This window comes from Ursus americanus, chromosome 25, assembly GCF_024610735.1.
Source record: "Ursus americanus isolate L20-20 chromosome 25, mUrsAme1.1.p, whole genome shotgun sequence".
Lineage (NCBI taxonomy): Eukaryota > Metazoa > Chordata > Mammalia > Carnivora > Ursidae > Ursus > Ursus americanus.
This window is the reverse complement of record NC_142151.1, coordinates 25123454-25145754: the sequence shown is the minus strand read 5'-3', so window position 1 is coordinate 25145754 and position 22301 is coordinate 25123454. Positions and strand designations below refer to the sequence as shown.

Here is a 22301-nt window from a genome sequence, read left to right as displayed (position 1 = left end):
TTAGGTCCTGTCTGCTCTACCACAAGGCCAAGATGAAGTGATCCAGACCTTATTTTCACTAAATATTCTATCCTTTTCAAGGGAACATTTAGATGTGGAACAAACACTTAATACCCTCTTCCGACTTCGAACATTCACAAACCTATGAGGGGTGGTTTCACCTTAAAGGCATCCTCCTCCTTCCCCTTTTTTGGGTCAATTTAGAACAAGCGGACAGTACTGCAGGGATATGACGCTTGTAGGGCATCAAATTGCCCTCTCCACTAAAGAGAATTAAGCATCCAATGACTTGGAAACGAGAGGTTGGCTCGAGGTTTAAAATAAAGTCAGTATTTAAGTACTTCTTCTGAGTCTTATCCTTATCAAACTGCCTGTTTGGTGCAAACTACGTCTCGTATTTAAGGAAGTCGAGAGACCTTCAAGGGCGCTCTCCTGAGACGAAGTGGATGGACCGCGAGCGTCTCCTCTTGCCGGGGTGAGCCTGGGCCGCCGCCGCCGCCGCCGCCGCGGGAGTCACGAAGCCAGACGCGGCGCGTCTCCGCCCGGGACTCGGGAGACTGCAGCAGCGCGCGCCGCGGCCGCGGCCCGGGCGGCTCCAAGAGGCTGGGAGGAGACGCGACTCCCGCAGACACGTGACCGCCTCCCAGCCGCTGCTTCCCGCGACCCAGATCCGTCCCCGGAACCCGCGCTCTGCGGGGCGGGCCGGGGGGACACGTAGCGACGGCCCCAGTCCCTGCTGCGCCCCTGTGCGTGCTCATTCGGCGTACTTCTCCCCTCGGTTCATGGGCCGGTGGCAATAATGAAGGTTTCGGGGATAACCCAGGAGAACGTGAACCTTTCTCTTGCTGCAGGAAGGAAAGACCTTTGATTTTTCCATCTATCTACTTATATAAGAGAAATCAACATATATTCTCTCCTTTCCACCCCCGGCAGAGCCGAGTAGCGGCAGCAGCGGGGCGGGAGCCCTGGGAGTCCCGCAGGACAAGCTTTCCCCCCGGCCTCCCAAGGCCCCTGGTCGCCCGCTGCGCCAGGCGGCGTGGGCAGTGCGCATCTCTGGGCACCTCTTGGTAACTCTCGCTAGCAGTGAGTCATGCTCCCGGGATGGCTCTGGGGAAAGGTAACCCGGCTCGTGCTGGCTTGTGCTTCCCCGCGCCGGGCGCCGCTGCTACAGGGCGAGCGCGCGCGTGCACGGGTTCCCCGCGCAGTGATGTGGCAGCAGCGGCAGGTCGGATCACGTTGCTGGCCCTGTGCTGGTACCCGTTTGAGACAGGATTAAGGAGGGAGGCTTTGGAGGTGCCAGCGGTAGTAAACGTGGGCTCTGCACACTCCCGTCGTCGCTTATCACACAAGGCAGGGGGAGGTGTTGGGTATGTGTGTGTGTGTGGGGGGGGAGAACCACGCAGCACCACCCGAGGGGAAGAGGGGCGACGGAGTTTAGCTGGCGAGTGATAATGGTGCATTGCTTTTCCGCGGTAGCCCCTCTTGTGCCACCCCCTCCTCCCCCCTCCCTCCCGCCGCGTTCCTCTGGGAGCACCAGAGGCCCCAAACGTCGTCATCCGCTTCTGTGATTAGTGGCACCGCAATTCCGGCTGCTGCGGGAAGTTTGGGTGGCCCAGGGACACCGTGTCGCCGAAAGACACTTGGGTTGCGACATTCTGACCCAGTGACTACATTTTGATTTATTTTACATCCTTCAGGGAGAGGATTTCAAGTAGCCCCATTAGGGGGCAACCTCCAGCCAGGGCCAAGGGGTCCCCCCAGGCCACTGAGCGTTGAGCAAACAAGTCTCCAAATTTTCCTTCGGGACTGAAGTTTACCCACCGCGAATTTTCTCTTTCCTTTCTCTGGTCCAAACCACCAGTGCAGTCGGTGGCGAAGCAAAAAGCCACGTTCACGTTCCTGCACCGTAATGACTGACGAACTGAGGGAGTAGCATTTCCGAGCCGAGGAAGCCCTGGCTGTCCCACACCCCCGGCGCCTCCTCCCCCCTCCTCCCCCAGCGGACTGCAACGCCTTTGGGAAGATGAATAGCTTGGCCGAAGTTGTTTTTCCTTTCCGGTGGCCCTGATCAGGTGTCCCCGCCCCCTCCTGCCTTTCGCCTTCCCTCGCAGCCTGCTCCCGACACCCCCTCCTGGCCCGGCCCCTCCTCCCCCGCCCCCCTCCGGGCTGGACCGCGGATGGTACGTTCCGCACGTGAGCTGGGTGCTGGTCTGGCCGGCGAAGCGCGTGCCCTGTGGCCAAACACTGCCCGGAGTGAGAGCAAACTACCAGCGCATTGGGGCCGGCGCGAGTGTGCGTGCGTGTGTGTGCGTGTGTGCGAGAGAGCGAGCGCGGTGGGAGGGGGGGAACCAACTGCTTCACACTTTCAACACTGCACTGAAGAAGGGAGAGAGAGAGAGAGAGACTGGAGACGCACAGATCCCCCAAGATCTCCCAAAGCTATCGTCCCACAGATTATAGAACAGAACCCCAAAAATCGAAACAGAGGAAACGGACCGCGGTTGAACATGGACGAAGGAATTCCTCATTTGCAAGAGAGACAGTTACTGGAACATAGAGATTTTATAGGGTAAGGTGCACGCACCCTTGCGAATATCTGTCTAGGCTTCAGTTTGATTTTTTTTTTTTTCTTCTCCAGAAAGTGGTATGGAGCAGGCAAGGGCAGTGCCCCTCCCCGAATGGGTGCCTGATGCTGATTTCTGTTTTGCAGACTGGACTATTCCTCTTTGTATATGTGTAAGCCCAAAAGGAGCATGAAGCGAGACGATAGCAAGGTAAGTGTAAGTTTCCGATGTTCCTCATAACCTGCTAGGATAGTTAATTAGGGCCATTGATTTCACAGCGAAGCTCTGCCCGCAAATATATTCCAGCCCTAGAGCTTCCCCAACTGTGAATTTTAAGTGGCTTGCTGGATACTAAACATCACACCTGAATTCAAATTGCATTTCAGAACAGTCCAGAGGAAAAGGTTTCTTGGATAGTTTATCACATAATACGGGGGGTTTCTGTGGGGGGAGGGTTATTGTTTTATCCAATAAATGTGTAGCTTATTGTTTTCTTTCTTCCATGATTGTCGTATATTAAGGATACCTACAAATTACCGCACAGATTAATAGAAAAGAAAAGAAGAGATCGAATTAATGAATGCATTGCTCAGCTGAAAGATTTACTGCCTGAACATCTGAAGTTGACAGTAAGATGCACATTTTCATTCTTTGCTGCTCTCCAAGGGCGTGTTAATAGCTTGGTACTACTCCCAGAGATATAAGAATAAATGTAAATATCATATGCCTTACAACTTGTGCTGTAGTGTAGAGTTTCCCACAAACTCAAGAGTAGGTGCTCACAGCTGAAAGCAAGAAATCATGTATAACCCGTCTTCTGGAAAGCTGAAGAAGTATAGGAATAGTACTTCTTTCAAAGTGTCGGTGTAAGTTGCTGTGCTGATTGGAGAGCCAGTCAAGCCAAATGTATGTTTTTAAATAACCAAGTGCCCCCTTCTCTTTTGCACCACTGCAGACTCTGGGGCATCTGGAGAAAGCGGTAGTCTTGGAATTAACTTTGAAACACTTAAAAGCTTTAACAGCCTTAACCGAGCAGCAGCATCAGAAGATAATTGCTTTACAGAATGGTAAGTCAGTTCAGGGAGGCCAACCCACCCTGATGCCGCCCGGCAGCCCACAGAGGGGCAGTGTTTAGGACTCTGCCCCCACCCCCACCTCCTTCCTTGGGTCTACGGGCTCACTCTCATTTGTTAAATTGCCTATACTTCCCCTTCATTGGAAAGTGCCCATTTCCCGAAGCATCCTAGAGGCTTTCAGCAGAACTCAGAGGAATCAGATTTTTATTTAAAGTGGCGGTTGCTCTCTCCACCTTGGTTTTTCAGCTGGGAGTAGAGCGCCCCCCTGCTTCCCACCCCCGCCACCCCCCCCCCCCCGGCAACCGGTGGATTATATCACCCGAATACAGAGGAAAAACCGAGATCACTTTAGTCAATGTAGGGCCCACGTGATAAGCAGATGTTTTATCGTCGGTATTTTTCTTCTTGCCTCTATGCCTCTGCCCCCACCCCCACCCCCCTCCTCATCCTAGGGGAGCGATCTCTGAAATCGCCCATTCAGTCCGACTTGGATGCGTTCCACTCGGGATTTCAAACATGCGCCAAAGAAGTCTTGCAATACCTCTCCCGGTTTGAGAGCTGGACGCCCAGGGAGCAGCGGTGTGTCCAGCTGATCAACCACTTGCACGCCGTGGCCACCCAGTTCTTGCCCACCCCCCAGCTGTTGACTCAACAGGTCCCTCTGAGCAAAGGCACGGGCGCGCCCTCGGCCGTCGCCCCCGCAGGGTCCGCGGCCGCCCCCTGCCTGGAGCGCGCCGGGCAGAAGCTTGAGCCCCTCGCCCACTGCGTGCCGGTCATCCAGCGGACTCAGCCCAGCGCCGAGCTCGCCGCCGAGAACGACACGGACACCGACAGCGGCTACGGCGGCGAGGCCGAAGCGAGGCCGGACCGCGAGAAGGGCAAAGGCTCTGGGGCGGGCCGCGTCACAATCAAGCAGGAGCCCCCCGGGGAGGACTCGCCGGCGCCCAAGAGGATGAAGCTGGATTCCCGTGGCGGCGGCGGCTTGGGGGGCGGCGCGGCGGCGGCGGCGGCCGCGCTCCTGGGGCCCGACCCGGCCGCCGCGGCAGCGCTGCTGAGACCCGACGCCGCCCTGCTCAGCTCGCTGGTGGCGTTCGGTGGAGGCGGGGGCGCGCCCTTCGCGCAGCCCGCCGCCGCAGCCGCCGCCGCGGCTCCCTTCTGCCTGCCCTTCTACTTCCTCTCGCCTTCGGCGGCCGCCGCCTACGTACAGCCCTTCCTGGACAAGAGCGGCCTGGAGAAGTACCTGTACCCGGCGGCGGCTGCCGCCCCGTTCCCACTGCTGTACCCCGGCATCCCAGCGCCAGCGGCCGCCGCCGCCGCCGCCGCTGCAGCCGCCGCCGCCGCCGCCTTCCCCTGCCTGTCCTCGGTGTTGTCGCCCCCTCCCGAGAAGGCCAGTGCCGCCGCCGCGACCCTCTTGCCGCACGAGGTGGCGCCCCCTGGGGCGCTGCACCCCCCGCACCCGCACGGCCGCACCCACCTGTCCTTCGCCGGCGCCCGCGAGCCCGGGAACCCAGAGAGCTCTGCTCAGGAAGATCCCTCGCAGCCAGGAAAGGAAACCCACTGAATCCTCGCCCCCTTTCTTAGACAGGACGAGGGTTCACACGGAATAATAATATTAATAAGTTAAAACACCCTTAACGTTTTTAAGGGAGGAAGTGTAATAGATGCACGACAGGCTTTTAAAACAACAACACAGGTGTTTTGTGTACATTTGGAGTTCCTGTTTTGCTCAACCCTCACCACCCCACCCTCCGCACACTAACATCCCTTTCTTCCCCCACCAGCTATAAAAGAACCTCTGCGATATTGATACTTTGTTCTTTAAAGAATTCGCCCAAATAAGTTTTGCCTTCCTTTAGGCCATGTTCCATTATCTTTTAAACTATAGAACCTAATTCTGGAGGAAGAAGGGTGTGCTCTGTGGGTGAGCTGATTGAACCAGGGTCGGGGAAAGGTGGCCGAGGAGTTGACCTCCAAAAGCCAGCGGGTAGTTACTATCTGCCTGCCGCAGAGCTGTCCCACCTGCTTTAGGAGGCTTTCTCCAAACAGAATGAGGATCTTTTAGAATTGAATTTACTCTTCAGTATTTTATAATGTTCAGCTTTTTTAAAGGCATATATTTTTCAAAGAGGAAGTGAGGATGCAGTCACTTACGTTGCAACCTATTCTGAAGTGGTTTGAATGGTATCCCTTAGTAACTTGCTCTTGTTTAAAGAGACTCGGAGTTGGGCCATTGTCAGAACTAAGTCAGGGAAGGAGATGGATGAGGAAGGCCAGAATCATTCTTGGTACATTTTCTAGCACTTTATTGAGAAAGTGACCGTGAATCAATTGACGTGTCTTAATTGCATTCATATATATATGTATATATACATATATATGTGTGTGTGTGTGTATATATATATATAATCTATTTCCACCTTGTCATTATTTAACTCACCATGATCCTAAGTTTTTATAATCTTGCTGTAAAAAAAAGGAATGTGCACTGAACTTAAAAACAAAAAAGAAAACAAATCCAAAATGATTTATCCTATATTCTGTTAAATAACAAAAGTGGAGGAAAGCATTAAACTGGTCAGTTTTGATTGGAAATGCTGTAAAGATGTGGAATGAAGCCCTGTGAGGCCTTCCTATCTCCAAGTCTATGTATTTTCTGGAGACCAAACCAGATACCAGATAATCACAAAGAAAGCTTTTTTAATAAGGCTTAAACCAAGACCTTGTCTGGATATTTTTAGTTTGTTGCCAAGGTAGCACGGTGAGAAATCTCACTTGAATGTTATGTAAGGGGTGAGACACAACAGTCTGACTATAAGTGAAGAACATATCTGGGTCTTTTAGTCAGTTTGGTGCATTTGCTGCTGCTGTTGCTACTGTTTGCCTCAAACGCTGTGTTTAAACAACGTTAAACTCTTAGCCTACAAGGTGGCTCTTATGTACATAGTTGTTAATACATCCAATTAATGATGTCTGACATGCTATTTTTGTAGGGAGAAACTATGTGCTAATGATATTTTGAGTTAAAATATCTTTTGGGGAGGATTTGCTGAAAAGTTGCACTTTTGTTACAATGCTTATGCTTGGTACAAGCTTATGCTGTCTTAAATTATTAAAAAAAAATAAATACCGTCTGCAAGAAACCAGCTGGTTTAGAAAATTTTAGTATGTGAAGATAAACTAGAAATTATCTTTATATTCTAGTATTTTCAGCACTCCATAAATTCTATTACCTAAATATTGCCACACTATTTTGTGATTTTAAAATTCTTACTAAGGAATAAAAACTTTAATATACGATATGAGATTGTCTAATAATTAAAAAGACATGCTCGATTAGTTTTAAGGTATCTATGAATTTAGGGATGAAAGTTATTAACGTTCTCAGATATACTTTGTCATTGGCTTGATATCACACATTTCCAATTTCTTACAAGCCTCCAAGCTCTGGCTGTGTCTACCTACTTGTTTCAAATGTATCTTAATGAAAGTGCAAAAGAAAAACCTACCAGTCACTTGCGTGGTCTGTTTATGTTAGACCCAATTTGCTAATGTTTTTGATTGATGAATTTTTCACGTCTCATCTTGACTCCTGATAGACTTTTGTATGGTCTGGTGTTTCTCCTTTACTAGGTCCAGTATAAATACACTGCCACTTAGGGGTGCTTAACTTCTTCTTGTATTTTTAGCTCCTTAACCTTTATAAAAGAATTCTCTTGTGGGACTTAAATCATGGAATTCAAGGAAAAGAAATAATTATTTGTAGACTTTTCTCAGATTCATAACCAAATTTGTGATTTGATATGTGAAGGATTGTCAATTTTTAGTTTCAATAACGTTCTTCACAAACGCCTTGATTTTTGAAAGGTGTTGAAATAACAGTCAAAATTTATGAGATGTAGAAAAAGTGCTCCCTCTGCTGACTTACGGCAACCAAACTACAAGTCCTAGAATGTGGAGCCAAAGGAACCTCAGAGGTCAGTTTGTCCAGCCCCCTGCACTTTATAACATGAAGCCCAGAGATATCATATATCCTCCTAGGACCAAACAAACAGCCGCCTGGAGCCAGCACAAGGGGACAGACCTACTGCATCCCTCAGTCAGTACACTACCTCCCACTATGGCATCCTCGACCGCATAAAATGAAGTTGATTGGGCAGCATTCATGAAATGTCATAAATAAATCACAAGAACAAAGGGGGAAAATTACCATTTGAAAACTATGTAAGATTTTTGAGCATTTTATTGAACTTAGAAAGATAATTGTCTAAATCAGAGCGATGGGAAAAAGTAGCATTTTAAATATTTTGAGCTACATTTTAAGACCATAGTGTAATAAATATTAGTTTCATAACCAAAAAAGATTTAAAGTAAATCAAAGAACAATAAATGTTTTAGCATTTGTATAATTTTGGTATAATAAAGTAAAAAACCTTAGGGCTGGGCCAGATTTTCTAGGTCAGTTATTTAGTCCAAATGCCTATATACTTACATGGTAATAAGATAAAGTTAGTGAGGACACAACTGCAAAATAATATTGTCTATGTGGCATCTGAAAATTTTTATTTTGGTAATTGATTATTTTATGAATTCAAATACTGGAATAATGACTCCAGTGATGATTCACTAAGGATGGTCAGATAGCTGCAGTAGTGAAATTTTAGCCAGAATGTGTTGTAATATATGTGATTTTTCAACTTAAGACAAATATGAATCATGAGCTAGTGATGCTTTTATACATACATTATACGTATAGTATTAATGCCACTTGATTTTGCATACATACATTTCTCAGCAAATGTTATATTGAATTGATAAGTGGTCTTTTCCCCGCAAAGAACTAAGGCACCAGAACCCACATTTTAATATCTATTTAAAGTATGACTGGAGTTTTAGTTCCTATCTTTGTGAAAACTATTTTTCATCTGGTTCTGTTATTGGCTATACAGGCCATAAATTTGGTTATTGGTCATCATCTGAGATTTGTTCAAAAGTATGTAAAAGAAGCCTCAGCCTATTTCCGAATATGTCACAGGTCAATCTTGAACCTCCCCATGGAAGGCGATTGCCAGTTCTGAGATCCTTAGAAGGCAAGACTGGGCAAACATACTAAGGCCTTTAGATAGAAATGAATAGACAGCCCTCATGAACCAATCACGGCCATTATAATGCCAAAAGCTTGGCTGTACTATTGTGATAATAGTCTTTTACTTCAGATAGCAATCTGATGTTTTTCATTAAACAAAAATTCTTGATCTATCCGACCCTTAGATCAATACCCATTGTTCTGTGTTGCTTTACGCCGGCTCAAAATGGATATACAGTGTATGCTAAAGTCCAATGTAAGTTCTAGTTTTTCATAGAATTTAATTTACACAGAAAATTATCACATATTTCCTGTGATCAGGATGAGATTTATACTAAAAAACGTGTTAGCATGTACTTTAAAAACAGGCTCCTAGAAAGGAGTTGGACGTTTGGCTTATAATTGGGCTTCTTGCACTAGTTCAGTGATTCCATATTGGAAACTCTGAACAAATGTAAAACTATACCTTTTTAAAAGTTGATATTTTAAAATTCTGAATTCAGTGATGCCCAATTTATCTGGCCTCAGGGAATGATATGTGCCCCATGAAACAATGATTCCGAAAACTAAAGCTTCTATGTTCAAGGGCCAATATTGTTTATCTTTTCTTTTTTCCTTACATTCTTTTAGGGGAAAGCTTACTAAAATATGTTACCCGTGTGCCCTAAAGTGTCTTACACATGTCTTAGCCATAAATACCCTCTCCATAGCTATCCATTCTCAATAAATCAGGGTCACCGTGATAAACATCACTTTTGCACTATGCATGTCACCTGGGAATACTGGCGTCTCTGCTAAATTCCTTTTGAGTTCTTATATCTGCTTTTTATAGGTTTTTCAGTCTCTTTACTCATGATCAGGCTGCCAGCTGTCACTTCTTGCTGTATCAGAGTGCCTGCCTCCAACTCTTATCTAATTTGCTATCTCTGACTTACTGTGGCCTGGGAAACCATTTAACCAAAACCACACCCATTTGAAATGTGTCTAAAATTAGAATAAATAGGCTCTAACAGAAGTACCGGAGGGGCACTTTTCTAAATTGTGTGAGCTTGTAGAATCAGTAACACGTTTCTCCCACAACCTTTCTTTTCTTCATTTCTTTTACTTTGCACGTTCTCAGCAATGTTCACTATCAGAACACTTAGGCAAAAGCCCTCAAATATTTTATATATTTTTTATTATTTTATTACATAAAAAAGCAGCCTGCTAATGGTTTATTCCACAACTAACCACAAAATAAAGGCATTTCCACAACCGAAACAAATTATTTTATTTGATTAACACTTCTTTTTCTCAGACTGATAGGAATAGGAGACCAAGGGCCATTAGTGAAAACGGATTCAGTATTTTGATTCATGGATGACTCTAGCCCTGCTTCTGGTGTATAATTTCCTCCACCTCTGAGTTTTGGAAATATTGGGTGGCAGGTCCAGCAAAAGCATTCTGGAGAACTGGGATGGAGGTGTGCAGGCCCAGATGCCGCTCTGAATTTAGACACACCCATCAGAGAGCTTCCGGTAAGAGGTTTCAGACTCCCTACAGATTGCAACAAACTCCTTTTGTCTGTGAGCCTATAAATTCAAACGGTGGGTATGGAGATACAGGCATTTGTTTTGCTCCTGCTGTCTGTGAGGTGCTATGATAGTGCTGGAGAACCAAAAATTAATCATCTCCGAAGATCTCAAAGTCTAGTGGGGATGACAGACCCAGACCAAAATAAATTACAATGCAGCATACTAAGTGCCATACAAAGGTGAATACAATACTAGGGGGTGAGGGGTGCTACCTTCATCTGCATGGGTCAGAGGCCTAGAGTTGTAGCTGGGTTTCATAGAATGCAGAGGTGAATGAGTCCATGGGGCCATCTCCAAGGAGAAGGTTCTGACATAGTCTAGTTCTGTGCTGAGCACCAGGAGTTTAATTGGCTATGTTTGACGAAGGTCCCAGCACTGCTTTCCTAATTTCTCAGTCTCTTTAGAACTTGACTGCTGTACTGGCTTTCACCATCATCTCCTCCTGAGAACCTGAACCATGAGCTGGGACTGAGGGGTCATGGTGTTTCCTACTGCAAAGGGCAGCATTTATAGCGTAATTTCTAATGCAGAAGGTGGGGAGAGGGGGGCTAGTACCTTACAAGCAGCTTGGTCTCATCTCAACCATCTGTCTGTCTTACCGAAGAAATGAAGGGTGAGTTCTTTTCCTTCAAGTAAGGGCATGATGATCCATCTTCTTCATTCAGGGCCTGAAGGGGAAATGAAAGAGAGCAGTTCTAGAGGGAAACAAGGAATCCTAAGGTCTATTTTTTAAAGTCTCCAGGAGGAAGCTGAAGCAAGCAACTAGTCCAAGGTCACGTAGCTCAGTAAGCGGCAGGATCAGGACTGGAACCAGACGTTTTGGTTCTGAGTCCACTGCTCTTTATGTTATTACCCCATAGCACTCACGAGGAGGGGACAGTCTGAGCTTTGCTCATGACCTGAGTTGAGCTAGTCCACGTGAGATCCTGAGAGGCAGAGTATGTGGTGTTGGTGGAGAAAGGAAAGATGGTCAGGTATTGCCTTTCCAAAACATGGCATAGAGCAGGCAATAATTAAAGATACAAAAATTCTGAAGACACAATATTCAAGGCCCCCTACAAAGAACCATACAATTCCGCTGTCTGCTCAATTTGGGAGACACCCAGAAGTGTGCCCTCTTTTGTTTGGAAGTCCCCACATAATCTGGTGAGATCTCCACCTCTGCCTCTACCCCTCCTACCTATGTGACTCTGGTTGCACTCTAAAGACTCTCCACGAAAGAAGGGATCAAAGCAAACTATGAATCTGGACAGAAAGAACACTAGAATTGAGGAAGTAGGAAAGAGGGCGATTTGTTGCAGTTTTTACATGGGATATTTTTAGGGTGTTGTAAACTTTAGCTAGTTTCAATTTGAAGCCTTGTACATATTGGTATGCACATGTGTATACCTAGAATATCGAATGTTTCACAACTGAAATATTGAGTGTCCACCGTATAGCCCTGTAATAAACTTTGCTTCCATATGCGACTTTGCGGGTTCAGCATCGTGTTGAGAAAATTAGTTTTCACAGAACTTCGACCTGGATCCAATTCCTGTACACCTGTTATTTAGGGTAGTCAGAAAATATCCCATAATACCACATTTTAAAGACACCGGCTTCCCTGTACCTTAGGCAGGGCTTGGTTTTCGAGTGTATAGTATGTTAAGCAAGGCTCGTCTGCATAGCTGTACTTTAGCTAGCTGGGTGATCCTCATGTGACCGAACAGGTGAAGAAACCTGACTGTATGCCCGCACCCCTGGAGAGCTCTGCAGAAGCAAGCAGGCGCAATGAAGGATCTATTTCTGAGCTCTGTGTCTGAAACGTACTCATTTAAAAACTGGTAAACCAACTCTAGCTCCTTAAGTGGAGAATTAAAGCAGGGGGGAATAATGTCATCAGCCTTGAAATCTTCAAGGAGCTCTAGGATTGGAAAGAGAGAAGCATTCTTAGGTTGCCTAGCGATAAATCTGCGGATGATATCATTCTCCCGGAGGCCGGCCTCCCCCTCCGGTCCCCTCCCGGCCAGCTTTCCTCCCCACCCCCCCTTCCCCCTCCTACGCCGGGGTTCAAAGTACAGCCGCGCGGGGTGAGCGAGCCGGAGCCGGACGCGGCGCTGTCACGTGCGCCCGCACATGCCCGGGCGCACGCTGCGCGGCACGTGAGAGGGGGCGGGGCGGGGGCGGGGAGGCGCCCGCTCGCGGCTTTCCGCGCGTGCGCACTAGCCCCCACGTCCGCCGCCCCGGAGACGCGGGCGCGGGAGGAGCGGGCGGCTGGCGGGCCCGGGGGAGGACAGCAGGGCCGAGGGCGGGGCGGTCGGGTGGGGTTGAGGACGCGCCCTCCCAACAGCTGCGACACAGTCTTCCCTGCTGAGTCGTAGCCGGCCGGCCCTGGGTAGTCATTCCTCCCAAATTAAAGCTGGCTCTCATTCCGGGCTCCTCGAACCATTCTGACACAGCAGTTTCCGAGCTGCCCGCCTGGGCGCGGGTTAGAGGAAGGTCGACAGCCGCCCGGGGAGGGCCTTGGGGCGGGGACTTCAAGCCTGGGCTGGCCCCGGCCGGGGGAAGTGACGGGCCAGGCGCGGGGGCGGGGGTTGGGGTAGGGGAGGAAGGTGGCTGACACACCCGGCCGCGGCGGGACTAGGGCCAGACCGCGTCCTGCCTTGGTCCCTGAGCCACGTCTTGCTGGAGAAACCGCAGGCGGTCCGTGGGACTGGGGAGACCCAGTCTCTGGTCGGCTAGACCAGAGATCTGGGCAAACCAGCCTGGTGGAGGCTTTGCATCTTTCATTGGTCTCAGTTTTGCAAATTGAATTCCCACTGATTAAGCACTAGGGGATTTAGTTAATTGTGATAAAATACATTGGGACTTTCCGTGCAGGATGTACAGTAAAAGAAGTGATTTTGTGGCACCGGTGAATTCTGCATGGTGCGGTCGAGTGAAGGAAGCTAATGGAGTCAGGGGCTGAGGGATGGCTTTTCTTTTTAAGTTACATTCTAAAAGAATATTTACAAATCCCTTAGAAAAAATGATCAAATCGCACACTTTCACTTTTCGAAGTGTTCACGCTGATTTTGTAAAACTTCAAGAAACATGCATGTTTATAAATGATCTAAAATGAGTAGTGTGGAGGAATTTGGACTTCATGATGCCCTTTAGATAACCGAAAATACCCAACAGTGTAACAAAAGTAGGGAAGCACCACTGCCTCCTGCAAATATGGTTTTGGTCTTGTGATGGAAAGCGATCTCCGGCGTTGCCAGTAATGTTTGGACAGGTCAGGTGCCAGTATTTGCAAAGACATCATAGAGTGGTTGTGTACTGTCCAGTGTAAAGGGCACAGTGAGTGCCACCCTGGAGACAGACTGCTATAAGCTAACAGACGTTCACAAAGCACAAGATTAATTCATCGTTTTGTTGTTTGCCTTTTAATGACAGGTATGCATAACGTCCTAGACAGCTTAGTTATTAATAGTATCCTGAAAGTTGAAAAAACAAAGATGGACTTCAAACACGCACTCAACAAATTTTTACTGAGCTCTTACTATGTGCCAGGCATCGGGCATACAGCAGTGATCCATATTGACAAATTGATCACCCATGATGGTGCTCAAAACTTGTGATAAAACCTCACAAGGTCCCAGGCACTCGCCAGTCAATTACTGTGACAACTGATGATCAGCACCCCTCTGCACTGGATTTTTTTCAGTTGGCACTTATGAAAAATGCCCAGTGAAAGGAATAAATCTCCAGTCCCATCAATGCGCACACCTCTCTCCTACCCCTTTCCCCCTTCCCTAACCCCCTGGATCCACGCTTGTCTGGTCTTCCAGGAGGACAAGCTTGATCCTTACCCAGAATATGTGTACTTGCTCATCCATCTGCCTGCAACACTCAGCCCTAGATGTTTGGATAGCTGATTCCAACTCCCCACCCCCCCAGATCCCCACCTTTTTATAGATGTCTGCTCAAATGCCACTCTTTGAGAGAGGCCCTCCCTGAGCAGCCCAAAGGCCGTATATAAAATACCAGTTCCCCCCATCATTCTTTATTTTTACTTTATTTTTTTTTCACAGCACATATCACGCCTGACATAGTGTGTGTGTATACTGGTGTATATGGATACACACACACACACACACACACACACACACACATAATTTGCTTACTGCTTGTCTGACTCACTAGGATGAAGAGGGACTTTGCTCTGTCCATTTCTGTTTGTCCAATGCCAAGAATGGTATCTGGCTGTAAATAAGTAAATATTTATTTGTCTTTTATAAAGAAACATGTATCAATTCTCAATAGATACTTGCTGGGTGAATGAATGAAAATCTCTGGCAAGCACTTTAGCTTGATCATCTCACCCAAAGACCACAGCACAGGCCCTCTCATAGGGCCTTCCATATTATGAATCCATTTCCTCAGCGCTTACTAAGCACCTGCTATATTCCAGGTACTGCGTGACGTGGAGATGTCAGCAAGTGGTAAGGAGTCAAAGGCAGTTAGCAGCCCATACTTGCAAATGGGAAAAGACTCAGAGCAGTTTGATTGAATTTTATTATCACAATAAAATTATATGGTATTAAAGCATTGAGTCCCCTAACAAGAGAGTTAATATCAATTTCATCTTATTCTAAATGATTACAACTTATAATGTTAAAAAAATTATTTACTTAAATACCTTCTTTGAAATTAACAAATATTCTGATTATTTCTCCATCCACCGAGTTAAAGAGAACAAGCTACAATGGCCCAGTAGCAGGAGCAAGTTTCAAAACGGTTTGTATGTCAGCTCTCAGATGGCTCCTGACCCTGCGTGGAACTGAGTGGGACCCTCTGAATTCCACCCCTGATGGAATACCCAACACATGGGACCAGGGCTTGAAGCTCCCAGATGTTTTCGCTCTTCTCCGGCTCTGCCAGGTGTGGGCACCTCTGTCCCCTGGTGAATGAGCTTCTTCGAGGCAAGAGCAAGCATCGTCTCTTTACCAGTGTATGCTCAGCACCAGGCACAATACCTAGCACACAGTAAGCACTCAATAAATGGCTGTTGAAATCCAAACCCTCCTCTCCAGTCCCACAATCATTGTCCTAGTTTCAAGCTTTATCATCTCTCACCTGCATTATTGCAAGAATCCAGTCTTCCTTTCCCCAAGTACCGGCCACACTGCCGGCACAGTCGTATACTAAAGAATCTCCAGGGACTCCCCATTACAGGAAACAGGCACGAAGGCTTAAACCTTCCCTTTTCATTTCACCCACTTCTACTCTATCTCGTTTCCTATTTCCCGCAACCAGGAATGGGCATCCAATGCCCTAGCTGCCCAGAACTACCACAGGTCCCTGAATATGCTTTGTACTCTCAAATGTTTGTCTTGAGTAAAATAGCCTTTATTTGGAGGCCTCCTACTCATGCTTCAAAACTCAGCTCAAATTAAATCTCGTCTGTGAAAACTTCCAAAACGATCTTAGTCAAAACGTAACCTCACCCACTCCTTTGCTTTGTGTTCTCTTAGCCCTTTCCTTAAATCTCCATCTGGGTGTTTAAAATCTTATTCTACATACGTGCATGTGCAAGAAGTGATGTGTGTTCTTGTTTTCTGTCATTAATTGTAACTTCAAGCCCTGTCCCCAAAGGCAGGTGGAAAATAATCTGTCACTGTGAGCTCTCCTACTCTTACCTGCTTTAGGATTTCACGAGGACCTGGGATACCACGATTATGGAGGAAGAACCCCTTTATTCTGAGATCATCCTGGATAACTGTCAGTGTCCAAGGTTGCTATTCGGTGTCCCTAGCTCCTCTGCCTCTTTCTGGGAGGAGTCTTTGCCACGGCTGAATGATCCAGACCTTCGGGGCATTGGGTCCCTATTCTCCTCTGTGTCTTTGCCACACCAAGGAACTGCAGACCTGGGAGCCCACAGGCCTTATTGCTTCTGCTTCTACTTCTTCCTCCTAACATACCTCCAACCTGAGAGGGGGGTTCTAGGGACAGGCAGTTAACCTACATGAGTGGTGTTGGTTAAGTGGAGGACCATAGGGAATGGTAGGACCACAGGAAATGGGTGGAGGGGGTGGTGTTCTAACCCCTTACAAGAGGCCGACATTACTCAGCTCCAACTAATTGTAGCCAGATGAAAATGCAGCCCAGGATAGCCAGGCCATCCAATTTTTCCAGGAGAGGCTAAAATCTACATTTTAAGGTAAAATCTACTTTCAAATGTTGCCAACGATTTTTAACAACTTCCAAACACTATTCATTACAAACGAAGCATCTCTGTAAAAGTATTAGCCCCAAGAAGGTCACTTCACGACCTCTGCTTTCGAAGAGGCCTGGTGGGAGGTTTTCTTCAAGAATTTAACCCCCAACTTCCCTGACACAGATAGCCCTGAAGTCATTCTTGAAAATAGATGGAGGGGAAAATACAACTGGAACAGACACAGATTAATGCCTCAGTAAATTGCCCGGTCACACTGGGACTTTTCACATTGTATTGTAATGAACTGTGTGTGTCTCCCACACCTGGTCGCCCAAACCCTGCCACTCATGCTGGCACCACCTCCAGCCTCCGCCTGGCGCTTGGCCCTCGCTGCTGTGTGTCAGACTGTTTACTTGTTCTTAGCTCCTTCTCCAGTTTCGTGTATGACCCTCCCAGACCTCTCTCTCCCACTTACCTCAAGACCTCTGCTTGCCTCCAGACTGCTCACTCTCAGAAAAACCCCTACTTCATCAAGAGAATTCAGCCCATTGAACATCATATCCTCAAACCTTCCACTCTTCCCAGTTACGTCCTCCCACACCCTCACTTCCCTTCCTACCGCTGCAGGAGGAAAGAAAGGTGCCCCTCCTCTCAGAGCCACCCCTTTCCTTTGTGTCATCCGGAGGGTAGTAAAACTATCTCCGGGCGCCTGTGTGGCTCAGTCGGGCGAAGTGGCCCACTCTTGATTTCAGCTCAGGGTCCCGGGATGGAGCCTCTGTTAGGCTCAAGGCTCAGGGAGGAGTCGGCTTCAGGGCTCTCTCTCCATTTCCCCTCGCCCTGTTCTCCCTCTCTCTCAAAGAAATAAATAAACCCCTATCAAAATTCCTCCATCCTTTCCATGTGGCAAGTCCAGACGTCTGTGAAGGGAGCTGTGTTACCACAGCACGAAGGTGTTCCTGGAGTCCAGCCCACTGCCAGGGACAAGGAAGATGCCCCATTGACATGTGTTAAATAAATGCCTTTTTTTATCGGGGGGCTGTACCACGGTTCCTAAAAAATTGTCTAGAGACATGAGACAACTGCTGACACTTGATGCTCTGTAGGTTATTAATCTAGAGAAAGTAGTTTCCCCTGACTCTGAACGTGGGCTAAATCGGGAGGAGATAATCCAGGAGGGAATGCAGCTGGCAGACTGGGGAGTTTCTCCTGGGTCAGCTTGGTGCCATCCAGCTGTGAGTTTGCTGTATTAATACCTCCCGTCTGTCTTCTCTGATTACTGCTGGTGAGGCTGGCCTTTGGTACCTGCTGAGGGGAGCGAGGGGGAAGCCTCCATGACCACGGGGTGTGTGGCTCTCTGTCCCCTCGGGATCCCCCCAAAGACACCACGACCTCAATAGCAGATTATCTCGAGGAAAGACAATAAGCACCAAGCCTTCTTACTCCTTGTTACGTTTCAAAATATTTTCTTCTCTCTCTTCTCCTCTAACTTTCAAACTTTTTATTTTTTTTAATATTTTGATGGAATTTTAAATCTATATAAATCATCTAACTGTATTTACCTTTAATCCTCCTCTCCTGTTTTAAACAAGTGTCTCGTATCCTATATCTTCCTTGTTACCCTGAAGTCTTTCCCCCTTTCTTTATTTTTTAATTTTTATCTGTTTAAAATTATTTTATAACTGACTTCATTTTTATTTTCATTTTAACAAGTCACTTTAACTTTCTGGTTTCCTTTTGAATTTTATTTTCTTGCTCTAATCATCCTTCAGCTTATTTTATAGCCCATGTTGTACTTTTGTTTTATGAGTTTTATAGTCCTCCGGGTTTAAAATCTTGCCTTACTATTTTTTAAAGATTTTCTTATTTCTCAGTTTTCAGCTTTTAATTGCTTGTAAGTCTTCCAGAATCCTTTAGCACCACATTTGAATCTTTAGTCTCTCTTCCCTTTCTTTTTTGGCACTGTAACTTTTTTACCTTTTCTCTTGTTTATTATCTGTCAGCTGATCTAGTTTAAATAATGACTTGTAAGAAACACACTGAAATTAGGAAAACTTCTCTGCCCCCCTCCTGCCAACCCTAAGTGTACGTACATTTTTTTTTTGCATTCATGTTGCTTTTTGACATAGCATTCTATGCAATCTTTATTTTTATATTGTATATTTTAAAATCTATGGTTTCTAATTGTTTTAATAAATGTTTTTTTGGTTGCGAGGAACAAACTAATTCCAGTTACCTCAATTGATGGGCATTTTATTGTAGGAATGAATGCGTGAAAGGGGCGACAGAAATCTCAGCCATTGTGTAGGGCGGGCATCATGCCAATCCTACACGGAGTCCTCAGAAAGAGCTGGAACTGATGTAGGTTTGGGCCTCATAGGCACTAGAACAACAAAAGTTTGGAAGCCAATGCAGTATCAATGTGGGAATCTTCATTTTATACTTTGTTAATACATGTAACCTAACTAAATCTGATTTCCAAGATTAAAAAGAGAATCATACGGACATCCAGGAAGAAGAGTCAAGCCACCCAAAAGGCAAAAAAAGGTCAAGTTCAGGTAGCTTCCGATTCCTCCCTAGAAATATTCTCTAGGGAAGGCAGAGGAGTAAGGTTTGTACCTTTGCTGTTCGGAAATGTGGTTCACACACCAGTCGCGCCGGTATCACCTGGGAGCTTCTTAGACATGCCGGACCTCAGTTGCCATTTCATATCTACTGAATCAGAATCCGCATGTGACCGGATTTTGAGGTGATTGCTATGCAGAGGAAATTCTGGGGGAACAAAAATGTGATGCAGTTTTTAAAAACCCACCCAAAGAGTCTCTAGTGTAGAGACAACCAAATTCTCAAATCTGAGACAATAAAGCAGTGATTCTCACCGCAGCCTGATTCTTTGACCCTTGCTGGCAACTTCCCTTGGACTTTTTTTTCCTCCTAAGAGAGCCTGTTAGTGTAATTTCTCTGAGATTAGAGCTATTGACTTGTTTGCACATTAGGACTATTTGAGAATTTTTAAAAATACTGCTGCATGGAGCGTACTCTTAGACAACCTGCTTGAACTGGTCTGGGCTGATAGCCTGAAGTCCCTGGTTTTTCACCAGCTCGCAGGTCATTACAATAGGCAGCCAAGGTTGCGAATCATTGACTCAAAGGAAAACAAGCCCAAAACCCTCCTTGAAAGAACTACTGAAAGATGGACCCCAGACAACAAAAAAATGAATCAAAAGAAAGAGCTCAGGAATGAAGAAGCTGTGGCGAGAAGTAATTATTTATTGAAGAATAAACTACAGTTAAATAACTTGGAATTTTGGGGCCCCTGGGTGGCTCAGTAGGTTAAGCGTCTACCTTCAGCTCAGGTCATGATCCTGGAGCTCTGGGATTGAGTCCCATGTCAGGATCCCTGCTCAGCGGGGAGTCTGCTTCTGCCTCTGCCCTTGACCCCGCTTGTGCGCGCTCTCTCTTTCTCTCACTCTCTCTCAAATAAATAAATAAAATCTTAAAAAAAAAATAACTTGGAATTTTGGTTAGAAAATATCATGATTGGCCCTTTAGGGGGCAAATATCATATCGTCTACTCCCTAAATCTCTATTTATGCTTGGAGCACTCTCTCACCAAATCATTATTTCTTGGGTTTTATATCATTACTTCTCAGGGTTTCACACAAGCGACTGTTGCTCCACGTCCCTCCTTCTGCCCACCTTTCTCCTGGCAAGGTTTCCCCAGCTAGGAGATTTGACAGTGACAATGGTGACTTACCTTGCTCGTCTGCTCTCACACGGGGTCTCCAAAAGAGAGCCAGAGATGGGAGAAGGAGAGACTAGGGAAAGCCTAACAATGCTGGGTTAGAATTGGAAGTAGCAGCATAAACTCATGATTATGTTTCTATAAACTGCACGGCTCCTGCCTCTCTGGGGCCTTGCCTTGCAGATTCCAGCCCTTCAGCTGCCCCAAACTCGATCTTTTCCTCTTCAGCTCAGAGGGACTGCCCTTTTCTGCCTGGAATCCAGATGGCTAGGCTGCAGTGAGGGAAATTTTCCCCAGGCAGGGAGCCAGGTTCTTCATGAGGCTCACCTCTAACCTTTCCCTGCCTTCAGGGATTGATTGCAGGCTTGCATTGACTACTCTGCCTGGTGCTGCTTATTCTCCAATGTCTGAAGATACTTGCTTTATACATTGTGTCTGATGTGATACCCAAGGCAAGAGAGCTGGACCAGATACTCCATCGCAGACAAAAGCAGAAACACTGGGCCATGGATTCAATAATAGTAATTCATTAATGTTAAGTTTCCGGAAATTGATCATTACATCGATGATGAAAGAATTCCTTAATTATGGTTATGTAAGAACTCCCTGTTCTTAGAATATACATGCTGAAATACATGGGATAGAGGATTACGGTGTCTGCAACTTACTTGGAAATGGTTAAGTCAGAAGATAATAATTTGAATAACAATAATATATATATATATATATTTGTAGAAGGAACAAGACAAAGAAATTGATAAAGCAAATGTGGAAAATGGTATCGGGGATGAATCTAGATGAAGTGTATGTGGGGATTTATCACACTGATTTTGTATCTTTCTTAGAAGTTGGAAATGTTTTCAAAATGAATAGTAAACAAACCACCCCTTTCATGAGGACTGGACTTAGCGATTCACATCCAAAGTTAGAGTATGTAAAGAAAAAAGAGTAACTTTACAGTGAAGAAACCTGGGAAGCACCACCTTAACCAGATGACGGAGGCTAGTATCACCAGTGGGAAGTCATGTAGATATCATGTGCCCACTGATATGTGATGAAAAGGTTTTCTCAATCAAAATTTATAACCTGATTTAAGAATTAATGGGTATCCTTAGATATACCTTTCCTTAACTACCTTTTTAAATTGGGTAAATATTAACCTTTTCATTTTATGTCTACCTGACTTAAGTAGAATCCATCTGTAGAGAAATTATGATGTGTGTTCATTTATCAATTTTATGCTAATTTTATAGTCCAGAGAAATTTATGACATTTGTATAAAACAGTGACTTCTCTTTTTAAGTGTAATTCTGTTTTAACCCAAAGGCCACGATTACTGAATTAATGTCATTCCTACCATTTGAATGACATTTAGGATATCCTTCTTTAAAATAATATTTAAAATATTATTGCATTTACAAACATTTAAAAATATACACATATATACTTGCTGTCATTAAGAAAGGAAGAAAGAAGGAATTTTTCATTAAAAAAATATATCCGGCTCCTCTGGAACCATTCCTTCCCAGTTAGAAGGCAATAATAGGGCTGTGGGTTTGGAGATCGACTCTCTGAGTTCATCGTTTGGATTTAGTAGGAGTGACTTCATCATAAGGTATTGTGAATATTGACGCACATGTACGCATGACATTCAGAGCAAACTGTGCTCACAGAGTAGAGGTGTAAGGAGCTATACAAGCCTGGCACACAACAACAAACTTTGGAAAATACTGGTTGTATCATTGTGTGTCCATTATTTTTAGATCTTGTTTGCTCAAATCAAAGAATCACTGGACTGGTGGCCCTTTGGATAAAGTGTCTTCCCTACTCCAATCAACTGTGACTATGAGAAAAGGTCATATACCCAGCATAGCTGCCCTTGTCCTCAATTGCTGGGATCAGGGAAGTTTTCATGAGAGAGGCATCGGGCTTCAGAAGGTTGGTCAGTGACACATATAATACCTTGAGGTACACGTTGCACTGGGTTTCAAGCAAATTCTGATCATAGGAGAGGATGGATAATCCTGAATTGGGTTTTTTAAAATTAATTAATTTATTTATTTATTTATTTTGAATTGGGT

At 45.8% G+C, this 22301-nt stretch overlaps 1 protein-coding gene and 1 long non-coding RNA gene across 2 annotated transcripts; one reads left to right on the top strand and one right to left on the bottom strand.

Moving 5' to 3' along the window:
* Positions 1 to 2031: 2031 nt before the first annotated feature.
* On the top strand, positions 2032 to 7152 carry BHLHE41 (basic helix-loop-helix family member e41). The gene is made up of 5 exons (XM_045811873.2): positions 2032 to 2569; positions 2711 to 2774; positions 3086 to 3193; positions 3520 to 3631; positions 4093 to 7152. Exons 1-5 carry the CDS (start codon positions 2178 to 2180, stop codon positions 5199 to 5201), a joined length of 1785 nt encoding a protein of 594 aa, XP_045667829.2. The 5' UTR covers positions 2032 to 2177; the 3' UTR covers positions 5202 to 7152.
* Positions 7153 to 14694: 7542 nt separating this feature from the next.
* On the bottom strand, positions 14695 to 20440 carry LOC123801683 (uncharacterized). Its single transcript, XR_006782311.2, has 3 exons — positions 20233 to 20440; positions 19095 to 19247; positions 14695 to 15297 (listed from the first exon to the last, which is right to left on the bottom strand). It is a non-coding gene; the product is annotated as an uncharacterized LOC123801683 (long non-coding RNA).
* Positions 20441 to 22301: the final 1861 nt, after the last annotated feature.